Source organism: Schistocerca gregaria, chromosome 1 (genome assembly GCF_023897955.1).
Source record: "Schistocerca gregaria isolate iqSchGreg1 chromosome 1, iqSchGreg1.2, whole genome shotgun sequence".
Taxonomy (NCBI): Eukaryota; Metazoa; Arthropoda; class Insecta; order Orthoptera; family Acrididae; genus Schistocerca; species Schistocerca gregaria.
The window spans coordinates 782,207,185-782,227,221 of record NC_064920.1 but is presented as its reverse complement, the minus strand read 5'-3'; the positions used below and the strand labels follow the sequence as shown (position 1 = coordinate 782,227,221).

The window sequence follows — 20,037 nt, the reverse complement described above, 5'->3', positions numbered from 1 at the left end:
ACTTATGGAAACAGATTATAACCTGATGAAAATGGGAACTGGATCCCAGGGAATCATGGTACACTATCTACCCTCTGCTGATAATATAGCTATTCTGTCAACGACTTAGAAACTACCAGGATTCGATTAAGTACCTGGTTGAGGTCAGTATGAAAAACGTACTGGACAAGGAAGAACTTATGGAACGAATGTGTAGACTTGAAATAGCATACCAAATGTCGCACTGCCTAAAACTGAGGAATGAACAGTAGATTTCAGACAAGCTGTGTTAATAGCACTAAATCAAGGCGAAGTTCAGTCCTTGATTGGCATCTCAGAATAGGTCGTGAATGTCTGAGGCTGTCTTCAGAAAAGAAAGAGGACGAGAAAAAGCAGTGCACGAAGTGGTCGGTCCCGAAAAACCACCGAAAAAGAAGATAGGATCATCCGATGGCAATCATTGGTAGATCCCAAAAAATCAGCTCAGGCAATACGTGATGATCTACGGGTAAACAGGGGGTGAAGGTCCATGTTTCGACTGTTAAACGTCGCTTCACAGCCACAGACCTCATTAGTAGGCGTTCCACTCGAAAACCTATGATAAGTGCAAAAAAATAGCAAGGCCAGAATACAGTTTGCTAAGAAGTAAGCATCATGTGCCACTGAAGACTGGTCAAAAATTCTATGGAATATTGAAAGCAAGTTTAATCTCTTGTGCTCAGACCAGATACAGTACGTTCAACAGCTGATAAACGAGAGGAGCGACAGACAGTACCAAGTACCCAGCATAAAGCCCAGAGGAGAAGCTATCATAACGCGGGGCTGTTTCTCACAAAGTGGGTATAGGTCCTCTCGTCGAAATGCGTGAGGTAGTGCATACTCTCAAGTATGATGAAATATTAATACACCATACGCTGATCAGAACGTCTCCGGAACACTATCACGCTTATAAAGTAACCCTGTGACGAAACGCGCTGCTCTTCTTTGGATCTTCTCTATCTCCTCTGTCAACCCGACCTGGTATGGATACCACACTGATGAGCAATACTCAAGTATATGTCAAGAGTGTTTTGTAAGCCACCTCCTTTGTTGATGGACTACATTTTCTAAGGACTCTCCTAATGAATCTCAACCTGACACCCGCATTACCAACAATTAATTTTATATGATCATTCCACTTCAAATCGTTCCGTACGCATACTCCCAGATATTTTACAGAAGTAACTGCTACCAGTGTTTCTTCCGCTATCATATAATCATACAACACAGGATCCTTCTTTCTATGTATTCGCAATACATTACATTTGTCTATGTTAAGTGTCAGTTGCCACTCCCTGCACCAAGTGCCTATCCGCTGCAGATCTTCCTGCATTTCGCTGCAATTTTCTAATGCTGCAACTTCTCTGTATACTACAGCATCATCCGCGAAAAGCCGCATGGAACTTCCCACCCTATATACTAGGCCATTTATATATATTGTGAAAGCAATTGTCCCATAACACTCCCCTGCGGGACGCCAGAGGTTACTTTAACGTCTGTGCCTCACAGAACATGAAATACGCCTCGCAATTGGAAATTCTAGCGCAAAAACTATCCGATGCACACTTCTGGCCCCGTGAACACAGTTTTGAAGCAGCACAAAGTAAAGGTATTTGAATGCCCAAGCCAAAGTCCACATTTAAACGCCATAGAACATCTTTGGGGCGAGCTGGAGAGATGAGCTCGCCAACGAAGTGCACCAATAAGGAGGCTTTCTACAAACAATCGTGTGAACAATGTAAAACGATTTCTCAGGCGCAACTAGCCAAACTTATTGGTTCTGTGCCATCCAGATGTGCTGTGGTAATACATGCAAAGGCCTATGCAATCAAGTATTGTTTTTCTTCTATTTTGTTTTAATGAAGTACTTTTGAGTCTATATAATTGTTCATTTGTGTTTTATTATTGATGCAAAGGTCGGAACTGTGTACACTACTGGCCATTAAAATTGCTACACCAAGAAGAAATGCAGATGATAAACGGGTATTTATTGGATAAATATATTATACTTGAACGGACGCGTGATTACATTTTCACGCAATTTGGGTGGATAGATCCTGAGGAATCAGTACCCAGAACAGCCATCTCTGGCCGTAATAACAGGCTTGATACACCTGGGCATTGAGTCAAACAGAGCTTGGATGGCGTGTACAGGTACAGCTGCCCATACAGCTTCAACGCAGTACCACAGTTCATCAAAAGTAGTGACTGGCGTATTGTGAAGAGCCAGTTGCTCGGCCACCATTGACCAGGCGTTTTCACTTGGTGAGAAATCTGGAGAATGTGCTGGCCAGGGCAGCAGTCGAACTTTTTCTGTATCCAGAAAGGCCCGTACAAGACCTGCAACATGCAGTCGTGTATTATCCTGCTGAAATGTAGGGTTTCGCAGGAGTCGAATGTAGGGTAGAGCCACGGGTCGTAACACATCTGAAATATAACGTCCACTGTTCAAAGTGCCGTCAATGCGAACAAGAGGTGACCGAGACGTGTAAACAATGGCACCTTATACAATCACGCCGTGTGACACGCCAGTATGGCGATGATAAATACTTCAGTGTGCGTTCACCGCGATGTCGCCAAACACGGATGTGACCATCGTGATGCTGTGAACAGAACCTGGATTCATTCGAAAAAATGACGTTTTGCCATTCGGCACCCAGGTTCGTCGTTGAGTACACCATCGCAGGCGCTCCTGTCTGTGTTGCAGCGTCAAGGGTAACCACAGCCACGGTCTCCGAGCTGATAGTCCATGCTGCTGCAAACGTCGTCGAACTGTTCGTGCAGATGGTTGTTGTCTTGCAAACGTCCCCATGTGTTGTCAAAGTCAGAAACGTGATGGTACGGATTTCTCCTCCTTACACGAGGCATCACAACAACGTTCCAGCAGGCAACGCCGGTCAACTGCTGTTTGTGTGTGAGAAATCGGTTGGAAACTTTCCTCATGTCAGCACGTTGTAGGTGTCGCCACCGGCGCTAACCTCGTCTGAATGCTCTGAAAAGCTAATCATTTGCGTATCACAGCATCTTCTTCCTGTCGGTTAAATTTCGCGTCTGTAGCACGTCATCTTCGTGGTGTAGCATTTTTAATGGCCAGTAGTGTAATATAAGCAAGAAAATTAAAGAAACGTTATAAAGATTTAATAATTAAACTATTTCACTTAAATTTGTTTTTCCATAAATACATAATAGTTTTGGGCGATATTGTGTATTTTAAAAGAGTATGGGAGGCAGACAGCATCCTTGTTTCAATCCAGTTGTTCTGAAGGCCTCTATAGGAATTTTGCTCTCCAATGTTTAACATCACAAGATGCCGCTTTCGGCCATTTGCACCGTCAGCCGGTTACGCGGCAGAGCTGTGATGTGGGCCGTTTGGTGGTGTGTGTGGCGCAGGCGCGGACACGCCGGTGAGTGTGGTGCTGGCGCTGCCGGGCCAGCAGGGGCAGGTGGCGCCGGGCGACGGGCTGTCGGCGCTGGAGCGCCGCCTGCTGACGCCGGAGGGCTGGGCGCGCGCGCTGCGCTGCGCGGCGCCGCGCCGCGGGCTGCAGCTGCAGGCCCCGCGCTTCGCGCACCGCTCGCTGCTCAACGCGACGGCGGCGCTGCGCCGCCTCGGCCTGCGCGACCTGCTGACGCGGGGGCGCGCCGACCTGCGCGGGCTCAGCGGCGGCCTCGCAGACCTCCACCTCGCCGACGTGCTCGCCGCCACACAGCTCTCCACCTGCGCGGGGCACTCTGCGCACGCCGAGGTCAGTTGCCCGCCTGCTCCTGTAAGTCGCTCCGAGCGCTGGCTGACAGTGTCGCGAGACGGAGTACAACTTTGAACTGACAACCACTCGTTTATTTTCTCTACCGACCTCAGCCCAGCATACACTGAGGTGATAAATGTCGTTGCATGCCGACTAATGTCGCGTCGGACTTCCCTAGTGCAGTAACTCTATACGGGGTTTTACAAAAAGGTACGGCCAAACTTTCAGGAAACATTCCTCACACACAAAGAAAGAAAATATGTTATGTGGACATATGTCCGGAAACGCTTACTTTCCGTGTTAGAGCTCATTTTATTACTTCTCTTCAAATCACATTAATCATGGAATGGAAACACACAGCAACAGAACGTAACAGCATGACTTTAAACACTTTGTTACAGGAAATGGTCAAAATGTCCACCGTTAGCGAGGATACATGCATCCGCCCTCCGTCGCATGGAATCCTTGATGCAGCCCTGGAGAACGGCGTATTGTATCACAGCCGTCCACAATACAAGCACGAAGAGTCTCTACATTTGGTACCGGGGTTGCGTAGACAAGAGCTTTCAAATGCCCCACATATGAAAGTCAAGAGGGTTGAGGTCAGGAGAGCGTGGAGACCATGGAATTGTGGTCCGCCTCTACCAATCCATCGGTCACCGAATCTGCTTTTGAGAAGCGTACGAACACTTCGACTGAAATGTTCAGGAGCTCCATCGTGCATGAACCACATGTTGTGTCGTACTAGTAAAGGCACATGTTCTAGTAGCACGGGTAGAGTATCCCGTATGAAATCATGATAACGTGCTCCATTGAGCGTAGGTGGACGAAACTAAAATGAGCTCTAACATGGAAATTAAGCGTTTCCGGACACATGTCCACATAACATCTTTCCTTTATTTGTGTGTGAGGAATGTTTCCTGAAAGTTTGGCCGTACGTTTTTGTAACACCCTGTACACTATGGACTCAAAAAGCTGCTGGAAGTCCCCCGCAGAAATATTGAGCAATTCCGCGTCTATAGCCATCCGTAAAGTGTTGCCAGTGTAGGAAGTCGAGCACGAACTGACCTCTCGATTATGTCCCACAAATATTCAGTGGGATTTATGTCGGCTATCTGGGTGGCTGCTGGAAAACCATTCTGGAGTGTAATTAGCAGTCTCCGAAAGGGAGGTAAGAAGGAAATGACAAGTATTTTGGACAGGTCAAGAAAACTGCTGGTGAATCCTGTTGATGCCTTGGGCAGTTGGAGGGGATAATTTGAAGAGTTTCTCAATGTAGGTGAAAATACGATCAGTAGTGTTTCAGATTTCGATGTACAATGGGGTAGGAATGTTGATGGAAATAGGATCACATTTGAGGAAGTGGAGAAAATGGTCAATAGATTGCAGTGCAATAAAGCGGCTGGGGTGGATGAAATTAAGTCGGAACTCATCAAATACTGTGGCATGTCAGGTCTTAAATGGCTACACAGGATAATTGAAATGGAGTGGGAGTCGGGACAGGTTCCATCATACTGGACGAAAGCAGTAATCACACCAATCTTTAAACATGGAAACAGAAAAGATTGTAACAACTACAGAGGTATCTCTTTAATCAGCGTTGTGGGTAAAATCTTCTCAGGTATTGTTGAAAGGAAAGTGCGAGTATTAGTCGAGGACCAATTGGATGAAAATCAGTGTGGGTTTAAGCCTCTTAGAGGTTGTCAGAACCAGATCTTTAGTTTACGGCAAATAATGGAGAAATGTTATGAGTGGAACAGGGAACTGTATTTATGCTTTATAGATCTAGAAAAGGCATATGACCGGGTTCCTTGGAGGAAGTTATTGTCTGTTCTACGAGATTATGGAATAGGAGGCAAACTTTTGCAAGGAATTAAAGGTCTTTACATGGATAGTCAGGCAGCAGTTAGAGTTGACGGTAAATTGAGTTCATGGTTCAGAGTAGTTTCAGGGGTAAGACAAGGCTGCAACCTGTCTCCACTGTTGTTTATATTATTTATGGATCATATGTTGAAAACAATAGACTGGCTGGGTGAGATCAAGATATGTGAACACAAAATAAGCAGTCTTGCATATGCGGATGACTTAGTTGTGATGGCAGATTCGATTGAAAGTTTGCAAAGTAATATTTCAGAGCTAGATCAGAAATGCAAGGACTATGGTATGAAGATTAGCATTTCCAAATCGAAAGTAATGTCAGTGGGAAAGAAATATAAACGGATTGAGTGCCAAATAGGAGGCACAAAGTTAGAACAGGTGGACGGTTTCAAGTACTTAGGATGCATATTCTCACAGGATGGCAACATAGTGAAAGAACTGGAAGCAAGGTGTAGCAAAGCCAACGCAGTGAGCGCTCAGCTACGATCTACTCTCTTCTGCAAGAAGGAAGTCAGTACCAAGACTAAGTTATCTGTGCAACGTTCAATCTTTCGACCAACTTTGTTGTATGGCAGCGAAACCTTATCAATAAGGTTGAGGTTACGGATATGAAAGTCGTTAGGATGATTGCAGGTACTAGTAGATGGGAACAATGGCAGGAGGGTGTCCACAATGAGGAAATCAAAGAAAAACTGGGAATGAACTCTATAGATGTAGCAGTCAGGGCGAACAGACTTAGATGGTGGGGTCATGTTACACGCACGGGAAAAGAAAGGTTACCCAAGAGTCTCATGGGTTCAGCAGTAGAGGGTAGGAGGAGCCGGGGCAGACCAAGGAGAAGGTACCTGGATTCGGTTACGAATGATTTTGAAGTAATAGGTTTAACATCAGGAGACGTACCAATGTTACTACTGAATAGGGGATCATGGAGGAATTTTATAAGGGGGACTATGCTCCAAACTGAACGCTGAAAGGCATAATCAGTCTTAAATGATGATGATAATGATGATATGGGTGGCCAAATTATTCACTCGAATTGTCCAAACTAACCGCAAACAACTGTGAGTGGTGACATGGCGCATCGTAGTTTGGGAACGTCAAGACTATTATCCATGGCTGCAGACTGTCTCCAAGAAGCCGAACTTGACCATTTCGAGTGAATGATCAGTTCAGTTGGACCATGTAAACGCGGTCCACACCATTATGGAGCCATGACTGACTGGCACAGTGCCTTGTTGACAACTTGGGTCCCTGGATTCGTGGGGTCTGCGCCACATTCGAACCTTAACATCAGCGCTTAGTGACTAAAATCGGGAGTCATTTGATCAGGCCACAGTTTTACAGTCGTCTAGTGTCGAACCGATATGATCACAAGCCCAAGAGGTGGGCTGCAGGTGATGTCGTGGTGTTAGAAGAGGCACTTGCTTCGGATGTCTGCTGCTATAGCCCATTAACGCAAAATTTCGCCATACTATCCTAACGGATACGTTGGTCGTCCGTTTCACACTGATTTATACAGTTATTTCAGGTAGCGTTGCTTGTCTGTTAGCACTGACAGCTCTACAGGAACGCAGCTGTTCTCAGTCGCTAAGTGAATGCCGTCGGCCACTGCATTCCCCACAGTAAGAGATAATGCCCGAAATTTGGAATTCTCGGTGCACTCTTAACACTATGAATCTTGGAGTACTGTATTCCCTAACAATTTCCGAAATGGAATGTCCCATGTGTTTAGCTTCAACTACCATTCTGAGTTCAAAGTCTGTTAATTCTGGTTCTGTGGCCACAACCACATCGGGACCTTTCACATGAGTCACATGACTACAAATGACAGCCCTCACGCTCACGCTCACGCTGTAAAGACGAGCTGATCCTTGGCTCGAGAATGGTGCAGTCTAGACAGATTTGTCATTCCTGCGGTTCCTGTGGAAGAGAAAAGAAAAATACATTAACATACTTGTCGAATTGTCCATGCTGGTATGACCTGTAAGAGAAAATAACACACTCTGCTGGCGGATTAGCAAAACTCCTCTGCTGAGGAATGACAGCTCTGCCAATTCACTGCCCTTTTATACCTTGTGTATGCGACACCACTGCCACCTATATACATGCATTCGCCATCCCACAACTTTCGTCACGTCAGCGTACATTGTAGCATACAAAGAATTATTGCTATTCTTCAGTGTTACCTTCATTATGGTCTGTTTCATGTGTCACATCCACTTCCCTATAGAAAAGCAGACGGCATGTTAAACTTGTTACTGTCTACTGACAAAATCAGCCTAGGAATATCCAGGTAGATTAAAACCGTGTGCCGGGCCGAGACTCGAGCCGGAGACCTTTGCCTTTTGCAGGCAACTCCTCTACCAACTGAGCTATGCAAGCATGACTCAGGACCCACCCTCAAAGCTTTACTTACACCAGAACATCTCCCACCTTCCAAACTTCGTAGGAGTTCTCATGCACATCTTGCACGTGACGTTCGGAATGCAGGAGAGGATGGTACTGCCAGAAGTAAAGCTGTGAGGACTGGTAATGACTCGTGTTTGGATAGCTCAGTCACTGGAACACTTTTCTGTGAAAGGCAAAGGTCCTATGTTCGGTCAGGCGCACAGTATTAATCTACCAGGAAGTTTCAAATTGCCCACACTTTGCTGTGGAGTGAAAATTCGCTCAGGAAAGTCAAGCTAGGTTGGCACTGTGGGAAAACTTTCAGTTCCAGTCTAGTACCTTCTTTACTTGTAGCTTCAGCTAGCCCCCATTAGCCACGACACTGACTGACTTCTAGGGACATACTACCAGCAAAAATTACTATACCTGGAAAGACAATGTCGATTTTGATCTGATGATGGCATATTCTACCTGGGAGATAGAAGATTAGATTAGTGATAATGGTTTCAGTGTTGCCTGCCAACCTATCTTCCACTCAAGCCACAGCATTGTCATGCATGGCTTGACTGGTGCCAACAGAGGATCACTTGGAAGATGAAGTGGCATGGCGTGGTCTTCAGCAATGAAAGCAGATTCTGCCTGCATGCAAGTGATGGAAATTTACCCATACAGTATAGACACAGTGAGCACTGTCTCATAAACTGCATTTATACAAGACACACTGGTCCCATTCTAGGCCTTATGGTCTGGGGTGAGAAGCTGAAACTCTTTATCTTTGGAGTTTCGGGAGGGGACACTAACCAGCACTCACTACGTGTAGAATGTTGTCAGACCCATCTTTTGCCATTCTTGCAACAGGAAGGTGACGTATTGTCCACGCACACACTGCCCATGGAACACAATGAGCTTTGCAAGACATGCATCAATTTTCTCAGCCAACATGATCTCTGGACTTGCCTCCAATTGAACATGTGGAGTACAATGAGATGAGAAGTGTCATGTTCAACTCACCATCCAACAACTCTTATTGAACTACATGAACATGTCGAGCAGGCATGGCATAATGTATTCCAAGACAGTATTCATCAACTGGATGACTGACTGGAGCCAGTGTCAGCACATGCCGTGCCACCTGTGGAGTCTACACCACATACTAATATGGGTGTTTGAGTATGGGTTGATATCTGGTACTTCAGAACTGCTTACGCTTTTGATCTGTAAATTTAATCATTTGATGTACTCCATACACACTAAATCTTAAGTGGATTGGAAATTTTTAAAAGGGTGGCAGTGCATTAGCTTACATCTCCTTCAACCCCACCATAGATAGGTGCTCAAATTAAGGCCAAGTCCACCCAATATGCTCTCCCATGTGTCCGAACCACATCCTTCAATTAATGAGTAGTTCCCATGAGTCCTACTTCCATTGGCATCCATACTCAGTGACACAGCAAAAAGCCTCATCAGTATCCACTTCCAACTCTATGTGCCAACACAGCATTGACAGAGAGACTAATCAGCCATGTGGTTCAATCGCATGCTCAGCCTGACAGCAGCCTAAAGACTTTGCCATACAAACTGATTCACACAGGGATTACAGAGAAGCAAATTAAGTAAGCACCACCCCTGCCATTTAATACTAGCAACCTGACTTCAGAAACAAGGCTTTGGTTTATTCTTCATTTGAAGTAACTGTTGATTTAAAGCTGAACTCTAAAGCTATCAAATACTTAAATATTTCATGTAAGACAGTTAAAAATGGCAATGTTAAGAACTGGATGAAGATACATTATTCGCATCTTAGTGAGAATTAAGGGAATCATACAATGTGGATCTGAATTTCCCTTCCAGACATTTATGAAATGCAGCTGTTCAAGGAAGTACAAAGCAATAGGTAAGGAATGACAGCTGGCCCACTCCCCCACCCTCTTCTTGAAAGAAAATAATTATGATCATTGCAGACCAATTATGGATGCTGCCTGCTACACAGACATATCTGTTAATTCAGAATTAGATTGAAAAAAGCCAGAAAATCCAATAGATGTTGACTAGTAGCAATTGTATCTAGACATATGTAATGTCAAATCTCAACACTATTTGGCTGTTCACCAATATTCACCCCCTATCTGAAAGTGTGAGTTGCCTCTGGACTCTAAAATCTTTAAAGTGACATTGTACTTTCAGTTGGTTATGTTTTTCTCCTGTTGCCAGCCAATGTCAAAACTTCTAAAAATAATAATGTACTTAATAATTACATCTATCAAAATGTTACCTGTGAGACAGCAAAATCTATACAAATATACACTAAGGGCCAGTTTAAGGTAATACGTGGCCCACAGCACTGACGAACTGGAGATCCCCTATACAGCATTATGTACTAAATGTATTATTTTACTTCTGTATAATATGTGAAGGTAATGACTGTTGAAGTTTTGTTTTACTAATTTAATAAGTTTCATACACCATAGACTTAGATTTTTGAATCATTATCTGACAAATATAATAAATGTTAGTTGAAAGACTAAAACTGCTCATCACAGATGATTTTTATCAGTTCCATTCACGCAGCAAAGAAAAATCACTGTTCAGACAGTTAAATAGTGTTTTGTATCCCTTCCCAATAAGAAAACTTTCTGACCCACTAAGGTGGTCATGCAGCATCAAGTCAGATTTTCAGGGAGTGGAGGCAAGTGCTGTCTCATCACATCAGGTCAATCCTGGACTTTGTGAAAAACATAAATTTGTTAATATGAAATATAAATTCCAGTGCTATGAAGTCTTTTCTGAAAGTACTGATCTGGAGTGTAGTCTTATGCAAAAGTGAAACATGGAGAATAAACAGTTTAGGCAAGAAGAGCAAACAAGCTTTTCAAATGTAGTGTTCCAGAAGAATGTCATAGACTGCAAAACTAATGAAAAGGTACTAAGCTGAATTGGAAAAAAAGGAAAATTTTCACAGTTTGACTTAATGACTGCACTGATTGATACAACATATGTGAGGCATCAAGGAACTGACAATTTGGTTACGAAGGGAACTGTGGGGGTAAAAATTATAGATGGAGATAAAGATGCTTACACAGGATAGACTAGCATGAAAAGCTGTTTAAAACCTGTCTTCACACTGAAGGCCACGACAAGACTGAAGGAATCTCCAACAGAATACTAGGACTTATTTTAAAAATAAGCAAAAGTTGTTCCACAGAAATAATTTAAATCTTTGCAATAACACGCTAACATAATGATGAGGTAGAAAAAGAGTTGTTTAAAAAAGGTACATATTAATGAAGCGAGAAATCACCACAGGTTACATACTATTTGATTTAGTACCAGTTTAGCTCTTCAGATGAGAACATCTTTAAACATAATGGCAATACATTAAAGGTTTAAAGTTGAACTCAGATGTAAACCTTTAAATTTCTGTCAGTACAACGAACATCTGAAGATGCACTCATCTGATGAGAAAAACTGGTAATAAATCAAATAATATGCAATCTGTAGTACTTTGCAGGCAATGTTTGTGTTTCCTACAGCTCCTTATGCCAACAGCAGTTGCAGGTATGGTGAAAATGAAAGAAAAGAACGTCTCAAATGGAGCAGGGCAGCCACTAAAGACAAGGCAATAGTTCCATATAAGCAGTAAAAGGGACATGATGGAATATGGTGGATTAATTAAAACCATTTTTAAATGTTTTGGATTGGTTATGAGAAGTTGCAATGAAAGTTTTCCAAGAGAAACAAGTGAAAACAATAAAATTAGCAGACTATTGAAGTATTCTTTAATTCTTTGTGCAGAATATGAATCAGAAAAGTAAACAGTGGAGATGAAAATAAAGACACTTCTGGAAGGGATAACAGGTGAGGTCCATTAAACATCTAGTAGTATGTCCATGTTTAGCAATGGAAGTTAAGGAATGGCCTGTGCATATTGTCACTTTTTTTAGTGGAATTGATCACTGAAGTAATATTGCCTGATGTATCATGAGTAAAGAGTCGGAAAAGGAGTATTTACTTTTGTGGAACCATACATGAAGTGAATGTGCAAAAGCTGTAGAATGAACAACTTCCTTTGCCAGATTGTGCACTGAGTTTAAACATGGGTGTGTTAAGTAAAACTGACTGTGGGTGAAAGTTCTAGCTCAAGATAATTCCTATGATTTCTTTATTGTCGTTCTGAAGCACACTTTGAAGGGAAACTCACCGCAGTATTCACATAAGGTATAGCATACCCAATGGATTCAGAATATCCATTCTGCAGGATAATGTAAAATGTCATACGTATGTATCTTTGCAGCTCTTGAATTGTATATCAGTTTGAATTTCACAAAATAGACATTCACCAGACTTCATCACAATATGATAAATTCAAAATTGAAAGAAGAGTTAAGAAAAAAGCTTCCATATCAACTAATCTATTCTCAGTAGCCCTAGAGGGAGTTTCCAGATTTCTAAACTGGGCTATCATAAATGAGTGACATTCATTTTCCTGTAGAACAGATAAATCTACAACCGATGGAAGAACATGATAAAGCAAGTTTGAAAGCATTCCAAATATGGTGTTGCTTCCTTGTGGCTAGGTAGGCCATGAAAATATTACCATTGCCTCAATTAGTGGCATTTAGACTGCTAGAGAAGCTAAACGTTTTAAGTGGATGTTCAGGAATCGGCTACATGTAACCAAGCCATTCACAATACATGCTAAAGACTGTCTAACAGATCTGGATTTATCAGACCTCAGAATAAGCATCCACTGATGGAACAAATTGTCACTATGATGTTTTCAAGAAGCCTAAAGTGATTTTAAGTTTCACAGTGCACAAGAAATCTTGTACTGCAAACTACATTGTTAAAGGTCTATGGTTGCCAAAAGTAAAGATGCATATGGGGTTTGTGGAGATCCAATCCACAAATCATGTGAATTTTGTATGCTTCCTCTGAAATGTATAAACTATCTTGATGATCACCCAATAGGCAGCAGAAAGAGCAAAGTTTATTGTCAGGAAAGATAAATTTTGGGAGCTGAAGGTACAAGAAGAATTATGTATGGCTCTAAGCAGGAAAATCCACTCGACCATTCAGCAGATTTTCCTGATAAAGTTGTCAGAGTTTGCCTCCCAGAACAGTTAACAAGTTATGATGGGAAGGCAGCTGCTACAAGGCAGTGAATGTTTCAGAATAGAAACTTTTCAGGAACAGACAAAGCTTCTGCACAATGAACTGAAGAACAGGAAGAACACAACCTGTTTGGTGTGCTTCTTGGTAGTATTTTGCTGCTAGCACTTTCCAAAATTATGCGAGAAATCTGCTAGTATACTGTGTACATCAAAAGAATAAACCTAATGTAAACATTACCCCCATGTATTCTTCCACATTTGCTTCAATCTCATTGGATTTCGTTTCACATGAAGCTGTAGCCAAGCTACGTCCAGTACAGTCAAGTATGATCACATGTATAAGTTTTAAGCTGTATTACATGCATATAGACTGAGCGATAATGCGGGACAACAGCTTTAACAGCACATTTAACTTGAACGGAACTGGCCAGCCACCTGGTCCTACTAACCTGCAATGATATGAACAACTGCAGTTCAGATGTAAAAAGGGATGACCACAGAAACAATACAACTTTGAAAGCCATTTAATTTTTCAAGAGAATGAAATAATATTCAGCAAAACTCCAGCACTACTACACGCTTCTTAGGTGATCAGACGGAAAGCATAAGATGCTCTATTTCTCACCTAACATAGTATTCTAATTACAGACAACAGTGATTAAAATTACTAAGTTTAACAAAGGGTAATTTTTGTGAACAAACTGTGTGTGATACAAATGCATACAGCAGCGATTGCACAGTATTGTTGAAAACTGAAGATACAGAAGGTATTAATTACAGTCAGTCATCCGGTAATCTCTTAGCTCCTTCCTCATTCAAATCCGAGAAATGCAATTCAATTCTGGAATTGTCATCTGCTATGTTGACAGCAAGTCAAGCGACAAAATCCACGAAGTCACTCAAGCGCCGCATTTTCTCCTTTTATGACTTACCGTTCCATATCCCGCCAGCATTCAGCAGTGACATGTGAAAAAGCTGCGCGCTTTAGTTCCAGTTCATCTGGCAGCTTAACAGCTCTGTTATTTCTTGTGACAAATCTCTTAACTTCACTCCAGCTCAGTTCTCTTTGGGTCATATTGTAATGTACTGTGGCAAATGTAAAAATGCATTTATATGGCGTTATCAGAGCTGCAAAAATGATTGTTTTTCATATTTTTACGACACTTATGATGCTGGTTTGTGTAAGACTACATCTGTGGTATAAGACAATGGACATAGTCCAAATAAAGAGTATTTGGTTTTTCATTTTTATCCCAAAAACTAAATTGTTATGTTTTCTTAATTTAAGGAACTTTTATTAACATTCTTTCACAAAATATCGATACAATAATTAAGAATTTATATTTGAAATGAAAACAGAATTTTCGTGCACAATATGTAATTGGAAACGACGTGCATTATTCATAAAAAAGATGTATCTAATACAGTCCCTCAGAAACCTTCAAAGCCTTTTTTTTTTAATGAACACCATTAAGAACAACCTATTTCTCGGCATTTTTTATCTGCGTTCCATATGGATGTTTCACTACAGAGCAGGAAGCAGCCTCAGCCATTTTCATACTGCGTATTAACAGAGCTACAACCGGAGCACAACAGTACAGAGACTGGCTGTACATGATTTTTAAATAAAAAAATACAAAGCTAAAGCATGACTTAAAAAAACATTGATGGCTGTTACTACATTAGAATATCTTAAAAGTCCTTCCAAGAGTCAACACCAGTGTACATGTGCTACGGCCTCTGATCAATCATCACATTTGTGTTTGTTTACATCAGGTTCATTCTTTTGATGAACAGATGCCACTTAGTATGGAAATATTTGCATGGGGCTCTGTTTGCGATGGTGGGTGTTGAGTGCCTGATACAGGTTGATCTACAATAATCTTTCAGTGATCTTTTGTGCAAGGTAACAGTGGCCGAGAGAATACAGATAAAAGTTGGTCCCATAAAAATGTATAGACCCTCCCTATGTTTACAATGACTGACAACACTAATTCTTTGTTGGCATACATACAAACAAAATGTGTAGGCCATCTGCCTACAACTGATATGGTCTACATCCTACCTTAAAGTTGCTTCCGATTGATACCCCAGAATATTATATGGTTGAGGTAAAACAGCTTGGATCTTCTTGCCTAAATAGATTTCTAACAGTGAAAAGTCCAGAATGGAACAACAATATTATTATAAAAAGGAGAGACTGTTATCATATAGAGGAGACATTGAGTGACAGACAGGCACAATGAAAATACTGCCATACATGTAAGGTTTCATGCAACAGTTCTTCCAAAGTAGAACACAACAGCAATGTCCACATAATTCATGTCAATTACTAGTAGGCTAAGGGACATTTATTTTACTGTGTGGCTAATACTTCTATTCTTACCTGCTGAGATCCTTAAACAACAGTAATTTTATACATGATGAATCCAGTATTTCTACAATGACACTGATGCCACAGGAAACAGAACAGCAACATAACGATTTTTAATCTGCAACATGAGCCTTTATCCAAAAATAAATTCAGTAAATTTATTGGGAAAGACATGGTTTGGATACCCATTTTGTGGTGTGTACTTGTGAAGAGGAATGAAATCACAATATGTCATCAGTATTGCTCCTCGTATTCAGTATATTTGTGGGGTATTTTAACAGCATGTTTCACTGAAAACTTTAATGACTGTTACATCATTGTTCTCTTCTCAATAACAATTGAATGTTGCTGAAGAACATGCATCATTCTATTTACAGAAATTTTATTTTCTTCGAAACTTTCAAAGCAATCATTTGTTGAAAACTTGTTTTGAACTACTACTTATTCTCTGGTACTTCCATGGAACACATTATGTGGAATGTAGAGGAGAATGTCAGTATGTATATGCACTCAATTTTTATAATTTATCAGAATACACATTACCTAAATATTTTTAAACTTTGTTTTCATTCCTCCTCTGTCAGTGACTGTAAGAATAACATTCCTTTTTTTATCAACACACCCCAGAGATAATTTGTGTAGTCAGAAACCACTGCAGTAATAACATCACTGTTGTTTCACAGGTATTCCCTCAACGTGCCGCTGGTCGAGCAAGACGACTGGATTATGACGATGCAGATGCTGAAGTTTTACAGCTACCTCTGGCACTGCGGCCACGGCAAGCACGTCGTCCTGCAGCTGCTGCACGTCTTTCCTTTAATAGGCCATTTTTCTATGCTGTGCGCCACAATCCAACTGGAATTATCCTACACATGGGCCGTTTCAACCCACGCCTGATTCACTGAAAACCTGTTAGTTGTACCGTCACTAACAGGTGAAAACTGTATATGGACAGTACCAACAACATTGACTGACAATAATTAGGGATGTGATAACAGCTGCTGTTCGCTGCTCTGTACAAGTGGATATTCCTGACGCAGTGTCCTTTTAACACGCTGACTGCCCCGTGCATAGTGGTGGATGTTTCACTGTCAGACCTCTGTGTCAAGCATGAGGTCCTGGTGTGGCTTCTGGTGGTCACACAGTATTGGATCTAAGGCTCTACTGTGGTCGCTGGAAGCCTCATGGCAGTCAAAGTGTTAACACTCAAGTTTCTGTGCAGGAGGTGGATGACTGTAGTATGAATGCATTTCTTAATGAGATAGGAACATGTCTTATAATTTGTTATTAAATTCTGTTATCAAAGATCATGCTCTGCAGCTTTCCCCATGGTATCTTTTGATAATGGCAAAATGGAAGAATTTTGCAGTGAAGTTTGATACGTGAATTGCAATTAGTCCAGTTGCAGTGTTTAGTAAACATATTAATAATGAGTTCTCCTGCAAACAAACACTTCTACTTATGTTTTGGAAGTTACTTTTGTCCTTGCAGGTTTCTGTTTTTCATGCTCATGGATATAACTTTCAGTAGTTTCTTTTGCTAATTCCTGTGCTGCACTAGCATGGATTAAGTGAAGAGCTTTACAGCACCACATGGCAAAATAAGTGAAGTAACTCTAGAAATAAAAACAAACAGCTTGCCTGTTGATAATATATTCTCATGTCTTCAATTTTCCTCACATTTAAAAACAGCAGGCTGCAGAGTACTATATACCTAATTCTTTGTCAAGGTATTGAAGCAAGCTTCTAGATGACTGTGTTGACTCAAATGAAAATGTACATTTACTTTTTGTTCATTTTTAATATTAAGAATGGAAGCTCTTGGCATTTCTCAAGGGACATATTACACAGCAATTTCAAATGAAACGTATTTCCCAAAATGTTCTCAGGTTTTATTCCACTGAAAATGTACTGTGATAATGTGTAACATTACAGTGCCATTAAAATACTTGAGATTATGCTGACAGACTTCCATGCAATATATTTAATGATTACACCCTGTGCATAGAGGTTCTAAAGCTCTATTCCCACTTTAAGGTGTATCTTGTGATATGTATGACCACTCTGTTGCTTTATTTGTATTGTAACCCTTTACCAACATGTGACTTACAGAATCTATCACTCCATACTTCAAAATATGCTGGCACATTGTTCAGTTAGTCATGATCCATTCCTCCAATGCAAATGTTTTATACGAGCTCATCAAATTGCATTTATGTAACATAATCATTATTTTCATACAAGACATGCTGTACATTAAATAATGCTGCTTAATATCTAAGGTTAAAGCATTATATACAGATAAATTATTTATTATATTTGTTGGAGACGTTTCAATCAATGTATGGAAAAACTTATGTAATACCTTCATGGATGAGCACTCGATGGTGCATTTTCCTAAGAGGTGTCATTTAAATACAAAAGAATAAAAATGACAATTTGTTATAACATTTTACAACAAATAATATTTTTTCACAACCCATCATATTACCTATCAATTCCTAAAAATTCGTTTCATTTTACCAGGAGAGCAGAAATAAACCCTTAAATATTTATGCCTGTTAGTAAATATGTTTCATCATCAAATGAAAGTAAAATTAGAGGCCTCCTAGATTAATCAGTAACACACAAGTTCCACAGACAGTAAACAAAATGCAAGTATCAATTACATGTAATGATGGGTGGGGACCACATCATTAAATGAAAAATATGGTCAAGTATACAGTAAAATGTGTCATATGAGAAGTGTGGAACAATGATCTTTCACAACAAATAATTCTCCCCTTTATAGATCTTCATTATCAACCTGTGTTCCACTAGAAAAAGGAGATAAATAACTGAGAAAGTGATTTATAACACTTAACTGACAACAATCCCGCACATACTAAATTGTAACACTTATTTCCAAGAACTTATAAATCCCAAAAATTACTTTTGCATTCCCAACAAGTATGGCATTAAAGGTAAAGTATCAACCCTCTTTTACAAAGTAACAGTCAGGGAAACAGTTGATGTAAGCTGTCACAAAACCTACTGTTCTCTACACTTTACCATATTTTTCAAACCTCAGCTTGGAAATGTCATAGCAATGATGAAGTCATAAAAATGACAAGCTCTGATAGAAAAACGGGGAGGAAATTGGTAGAATTCTAGCCTTTACTTTTAATTTATGTAGGGAAACTACTGAAAACCTAAAGCAGAGTAGCAATGAGGGGCCTGAACCACAGTCCTTTCACAACATGACACCGTAGATCATACTGTTGTTCACCCTCTTCTGATTAAAGAATACACTTCATGAATCCACATAATTGTGTATTATAGATCATAGAAGGTTAAAAGTAGCCACAGTAAATAAGGTTTTATTTTTCTATCAAATTTGGCTCTACCATTTAGGCAAATTAAGCCACATATGAGACCGAAATTTGAGGCATGCCAATTAAAGGAAGAAACAAAAACAATAGGTAAACTAAATGTGAGAAGAGAGAGTATTAAGCAAATCCCATCTTTTCTCTCATTCTTAACTTCAACCTGTAGTTAATTTGCTTTTGTTCTTCAATCAGGTAAGAAGGTGCAGCATTTAAAGAAATGGACACAGTGTGAGGAACCCGATTCAAAATCCCATCCATCTACCAATATTTCAGTTTTCTGTGGATTCTGTCAACTGATTAAGGCAAATGCCAGGATGATTCCTATGTTAATGGCACAGCTGATTTCATTTCCCATCCCTGTACAAAGAGAGCTTCTGTTCCATCTGTAATGACCTCATCATTAATGGAACATCAAGCATTGATGTTTCTTCCTACTTTATTGTTCCACTGTCCCAATTCTTATCTTACAAATTGTTGACCATTTAACATTATATTAATATTTACAATCTTTTGAGGAGGATAGGGTAAAAACCAGATGACAGGAGTAGGAAGGGAGGGAAGGAAGGAAGGAAGAAGAGGGGGATGGAGATGGGGCACAAATACATTATGTGCCTAGGGTGCCAAAATAATTAGAGCCAGTCTTGGTTTCAGTGTCAGTGACTAGAATATTTTCCTTATAGTAAAATTAGCAACTTTCTGTTTCTGCACAAAACTCTGTAAGTATTCTTCCATGAAATATTTTAACATTTTAGAAGAACGCGTAATGACCAAACTCTATATTACCCCAACGTATCTGAAGTAAAAGAGTAACTGTGATCACATTTTACTGTAAGAGTTTGTAAGAAATGAGGGGAAAAAAAGGAATCCCTGGAGGGAATACAACATTCTTTTCATGGAAGACTATTGAGAAAATTCAGAGAATTCGCATTTGAAGCTGATTCCAGAAGAACTCTGCTGCCGCAAACATATATTTCATGTAAGGACCATGAAGATAGGAGAAATAAGGGCTTGTACGGACTTACTTTATCATGATATTGAGTGGAAATGTAAAATTTGCTCAGGCACTATAATTTGTATTATTCATTTGCTCATCATGTTATTTCTGCACTGTCGTCAATATCCACTGGGTAGACTTCATTTCTCAAAGTGCTGAAGTAT

At 40.5% G+C, this 20,037-nt stretch overlaps 1 protein-coding gene across 1 annotated transcript in view; it reads left to right on the top strand.

The window, feature by feature from the left end:
• Positions 1-17,961, top strand: part of LOC126269044 (serine-rich adhesin for platelets-like) — a 342,253-nt gene extending 324,292 nt beyond the window's left edge. Inside the window, exons 8-9 of the mRNA XM_049973961.1 lie at positions 3,409-3,761; positions 16,196-17,961. Of these exons, the coding sequence (XP_049829918.1) occupies positions 3,409-3,761; positions 16,196-16,417 (575 nt within the window). The 3' untranslated portion in view covers positions 16,418-17,961. The remainder of the gene's footprint in view (positions 1-3,408; positions 3,762-16,195) is intronic.
• The last annotated feature ends 2,076 nt before the right edge of the window (positions 17,962-20,037 follow it).